General features: G+C 33.7%; 1 protein-coding gene across 4 annotated transcripts in view; it reads left to right on the top strand.

The window, feature by feature from the left end:
• Positions 1 to 5,761, top strand: part of usp28 (ubiquitin specific peptidase 28) — a 38,824-nt gene that overhangs the window by 144 nt on the left and 32,919 nt on the right. The window contains exons 2-5 of one of the 4 annotated variants that reach the window (XM_021469076.3): positions 1,118 to 1,192; positions 3,379 to 3,502; positions 3,666 to 3,741; positions 5,423 to 5,585. In XM_021469076.3, coding sequence (XP_021324751.2) covers positions 1,118 to 1,192; positions 3,379 to 3,502; positions 3,666 to 3,741; positions 5,423 to 5,585 — 438 coding nt within the window. Of the gene's footprint in view, positions 1 to 1,117; positions 1,193 to 3,378; positions 3,503 to 3,653; positions 3,742 to 5,422; positions 5,586 to 5,761 lie in introns of all 4 variants that reach the window. The other 3 variants (XM_001920061.8, XM_073935314.1, XM_021469077.3) reach the window with 3 other exon arrangements.

Genomic DNA, 5,761 nt, shown 5'->3' with positions numbered 1-5,761 from the left:
GTTTTTGGAAAGAAAAATGCGTTCAAATTGTGTTCATGACATCACACAGTGACACAGCAGATACAGTAACTGTCTTATTTTGCTTGTAGGCTGAATATTTTGCACTATTTAATTTACATAGAACGTATACGTTTTAAACATCTGAAAATATGTTGGAATTTATAGACTTATTTATTTAAACTAATTATATCCAGAACGACTCTTAATTCAAAGTTTCTTCCTTAAAAAGCATCAGCAAAGCAGTATGTTCTGACATGCTTTACACAAAATCCAAAAGCACAATTTTCTAGAAATGAAAGATAATATTCAGCATTTTATTATTATTATTAGTATTAGTATGCATTTGTTTCATGATTTTATTTCCAAGCTATGATACTTCAGCAAACCTTTTGTAGTCATTGGAATTCTGAAGTGCTTTATTTTATTTTATTTTATGTATTCTTCTAGGCTTTAAATGCCATCCTCTGGATAAAATATAGGAATTATGGCATTTTTCTTGTCTTTGTGTGTCATTCAAGCTCATTTATGATAAACACAAGCGCTATCTGTGTCGAAGGCCCAAAATAGAGCTCTGAGTGTGGCTCACAGGCCTCCAGCTCACCATATATGTCTCCTGCTCCCAGTCTAGGGTGTCTGGCTTCCTCCACAGCCATGCCGACATTCCCACCTGCTGTCAGAGTTTCTTTATTTAGTTCTGTGCCTCCTGCATCTATTATCTGGGACAGATTTTTAAATGTTTACATGGTACATGCCAAGCTGAAATCTACTTTCAGACCTACTGTACTTTAAAAATCTAATCTGATGTGGACGTTTTCATGCAGGAGATGTAAATTTTGTCCAGACTCCCTCCATCCCACGCTCGTTTGGCACCTGAATTGCAGTTATGCTGGGTGATAAATCCATGTGCAAATTGTGTCTCATATCATATTCTTGTTTTGAACTCATCGGTTCACACCTGCTCTTTTTTTCTCTGGAACGGTTCCTGTTATTGAGTAGTTAATTGCTCAAGTGAGTCTTGTTATCATGAACAGAAGTACTCTCAATATGCCTGTGGTGATGCATTTGGATTTTTGATCCTTTGAAATTAAAAAACAGCATGTTTGCTTGTCTTTTTCAGAGCCAAATGCTACTTAACCAGCTCAGAGAGATTACTGGCATTCAGGATCTGCAGGTTCTCCAAAGCGCCCTGAACGTATGTTCACTTATCTGGGTGTTTATAATGCGAGCAGCAGATGTAATGATACTGACACGCCTATTAATAGAAAATAAGCCAGACAAATGTTTGTAAATATGTAAAGCATACCATGTGGGAGAGTTTCTCTTACATTCAGAGATGTGTGTTGGGCAACCTAGATGTGGTGCTAATGAGTACATGTGTTTAGATTAACACTTGTGCGCTGATATTTTCATCCATTCTGGGGTGATTTTGAGTCTTCATTTGGCCACAACTTTCTCTATGTTTCAGCAAATGGAAAGATTTTTGACAAATCTTATTTTGACAGATATTTTGGGGAAATACTTTGAACACTTTCAAAAATGTAACAACACACTTTGGGCAAACTGAATGCCCTTTCTTTATGTTTGTGGCTGTTTTTGCCTATTGACTTCCATTGTAATGACAGTTTTGATTTCAAAGCCATGACACCATACCATCATGCATTATTGAATGTTGCTGGTTTTCCCTGTTAGGGAAAGGTAAATCTACAATTTTTTCAGCACTCAGAAAATAGTAAACATGGTAGTTTTTTATGCATGGACATCATTTGCTGTTTTACTCCATAGAACTCCATATAAAACTAGTAACTTTTTTTTCCGCACAGGCCTTTCTAAAGGGTTAATGCTGCCAACTGATGGTTAACAGTAAAAAATTAAAAGTTAGACCCCTTCTCAACAGCAAAAAAATTAATGCATGATTATTTGGTGTCAAGGCTTTGCGATCAAAAATTTTAGTTTTAATGTAAGTCAATGGGGCAAAAACAGCCACCAACATAATGAAAGGGTAGTCAATTTGAAGAGAACACAAGGGTTAAGGGTGTAATGGTACAAACATTTGTTTAAAAGTGTTGTTTGTTACATTTGGTACAAAACTGCCCTTTTTATTAAACTAGCTTAAATTTGCCTTTAAATATGTGTAATTATAGTTTCAGCTGTTAAAGAGGAAGCCATATCACTTGCACATTACTAAATACATTTAAATGCTTACTTTTATTAATTAACAAAGCCCAAAGTATTACAATAAATTGTTATGTACTCTTTTTGAATATCAACTCTTAAATTAAAATATGCATGACCACATGTAAATTGCAGAGAGCATTTACATTTTACATTATAATTTTCTAGTTTACAATTATTAGTTACACTATAAAATAATGATCCATTATAAATAAAAAATAATGTATTAACTAACATAAACAAACAGTGAACAATACGTTTATTACAGTATTTATTCATCGTTGATGTTAGTTAATGAAAATAACGTTGTTCGTGTGCTTGAATTAATGTTAACAAGTACAACTTTGTAGTTCAATAATGCATTAATAAACGTTGAACTGTACATTAATACATGTTGTACAAGACTGCTCATACTTCATTTTAGTAAAAAACATTAACTAACATTAACCAGTGAACCGTTATTTTTAGGTGTTACCTATTTTTTTCTGCTTCATCTTGTTGAATTATAATCATTTACAAAGTGGCTTTAATTAACTAAATTTTATGGCTTTGCTAAAACCATCAGGTCTTCCTGTAGCTTAAATGGAATAGAAAATAGAGGATCTAGCTATACCAAAAATTTGGGTTTTATAGGGAAAGCAAAAGTCATTGGATTTGTTTGAGACAAATGTAATTTTATATTGTTTCTAGGCTTGATTGATTGAATAAATACATGAGATGTCCATTCATATTTATTTGCTGCTATTAATGAAGAAGGAATATACAGCATTCCTTCACATCATATCACTTCAAAGAGTGTCAAAACAACAATTATTTTTTTAATTTGAAGAAGATGTGCAGAACTTGAAGTTTAAATCTTTGCTTCTAATAAAAATGATCGAACAGAAAGCCTCTTGTGGTTATTGGCCAGGAAATCTGTTGCATAATGTATGTATGTTTACGCTTTATTCATGCATTGACTTAAAGAGCTTAAACTAAACACTCGATCTCAAGGTTTAAGATCTGATGCTGATATGTTAAAATGAAGTTATTTTAAACTAGAGGTTATGCATAGGCAGTGGTTAAAAAACACTGTATTTTTGGTAAACGTTTTCTGAATCAAAACCGATATGTGTACATTTGCACTCCTATTTCAGAATAACTTAAATCTTTATTTGTATATCAGTAGTAGCCAATGACTAATTGCCGGAAACGTCTTTTATCCAGGCCGGTCAGGGTGACATCAGCCATGCCATTGGGCTCCTGACCACTCAGCCCCCAGAAGAGGAGCACATGCCAGAACAAACCACCACAGCCAATAATGAGAAGAACACCTCCAGTGCACAGAACGGTGGGCTGAAAACACACTATTAATACCAGAGGACTTTCATGTCATCACAGTTTCCACAGTTATTTATATGGCAGTGACACAGATAATACTATGAGGTTTATTGTATGCTAGTGGAATTCTCCTGTCCTCGTTTATCTGAACTTGTTCTCAGGACCTGCTAAAGATGATCTGCAGACCGCCATTGAGCTGAGTCTACAGGAGTCACAGCAGGCCGAAGCAGAGCGGAGAGAGCTGCACAGGTTCAGTACTAATACACTGGACACATGTCATATTATTTACACTTTCCTTTATAACAAATAAACACATTCTGCTCATAGGCTTTTGTCACAAAAATGCCAAAGTACCCTAAAATTTCAAATACCCTCAAAAATGAGAATGAGCTTTTTCCAGCTTCGCATAAATGCATTTATCAAAGTGCATACACTGAGAATACAAAACTAAATCTATTTAAAGTAAACTGTTTTTTTACATGCTGTTTCTCAGATATTACTGACAAAAAGAATGTTTCTAGATTTCCAAATCAGTATATTGCAATGATTTCTAAGGAATCATGTGAAACTCGAAGACTATACAGTAGCAATGCATACTGAAATTCAGCTTTTAATCACATGAGCATGATACATCTTAAAACAGATTCAAATAGAAAACAGTTATATCTTAATATACTATTCAGTTCATGGCATTACTACTGTCTTATTACTTGCATTATTCTGCATCCCTAATTTCACCCAAAACCTTCTTACTACAAAGTTTCATCCTACTAACTAATAATAAACAGCTAATTAGTAGTTTATTAAGCTAATAGAGTTAGTTAATGCTTTGTTAATACCGTGAATTGTGACCTAAATTAAAGTATTACCTAATATTCATGTTAGAATTAGCAACATCTGACAGAACATAAATTATGTTGTGTGTGTGTGTGTGTGTGTGTGTGTGCGTGTGTGTATGTGTCTGTGTGTGTGTGTGTGTGTGTGTGTGTGTGTGTGTGTGTGTGTGTGTGTGTGTGTGTGTGTGTGTGTGTGTGTGTGTGTGTGTGTGTGTGTTAAAAGTAACTGTGTAAATGATCAACTTAACTCAAAGTACTAGTACAAATATTGAATACGGAATTTATACTAGATACTTTAAGGCAAGGCAAGTTTATTTATACAGCACATTTCATACATAGTGGCAATTCAAAGTGCTTTACATAAACAGGAATAAAAGACACAAGTATAACTAAAATAAAAAGAGGTGTAAACATATAAAAACAGTTTTTCCATATTCCAAAACACAGGTGTATCATATTTCCTCATTTTACTCTGAGACTTCCTCATTGTGGTGATTATAATAGTTTTTTATTATTATTTTTAGGAATATTAAAGAATGAATGTTCAAATATTAATGACTGCTTTCTTTAGGGTTTTTTAATGAAATACAGTTTATTTATTAAATATATATTGCCTAAAATTTTTTTAAATGTTAATCAAGTGTATTTTTATGTTTGTATGAAGTACAGTTTTTTATTAAATATACATTAGCAAAAATAGTTTTAAATGATGAAAATAGGTAATTTTTAATATGTTTCCATGCAGTTTGTTAAATTATTTTTACTAAAAACATTGATCAGTCAAAAACAGTGTTTCACAGCAGTTAATGTTAGTCGTTCGTATCAATCAATATAATCAGTTGCATCTAAAATCATTTATATTTTCACGTTATATAATATCACGTGAGTATTATCTAAACCTCTTCCTAGTGGGCCATTACTCTAACTCTGAATTAAACACTCTTGAACTAGTTAATACTTATTATAAATTGATATGCAAGCTAATCACTTCAGAACCCTGGACCACCAGATGCAGGTTTAGACGCTCCTCCTCCTCCTTGAATGCTTTAATATGACTTTAGGAATCATGTCTTTGCTCTCTGTTGTGACTCCAGGGCTCTGGAGGTCAGCGCAGAGGAGAATGCGGCCCGTATAAAGAGGAAAAGGTGTGAGGGGTCTGGAGAAAGCTGCAGTCCCGCTGAATGGATCCGGCAGGAAGACTGTCCCGTGGGTATCCGAAATGTAGGAAACACCTGCTGGTTCAGTGCTGTCATACAGGTGTGTGAAGATATAATGCCAAATCAATGTTTTTCATCAAAAATATATTGTTTGTACATTTACGTAAGCAGGTTAAAGACAAAAAGGGGTCTTCTAATAACACAAAAAATATGTTCAACACAGCTTTATTTATTTGTATGTATGTATTTATCTATCATATTTTTTACCATGACTTA

This window comes from Danio rerio, chromosome 21 (assembly GCF_049306965.1).
Source record: "Danio rerio strain Tuebingen ecotype United States chromosome 21, GRCz12tu, whole genome shotgun sequence".
In the NCBI taxonomy this organism is placed as follows: Eukaryota; Metazoa; Chordata; class Actinopteri; order Cypriniformes; family Danionidae; genus Danio; species Danio rerio.
Note: the sequence above shows the minus strand (reverse complement) of the source record. Positions and strands in the feature narration are given on the sequence as shown.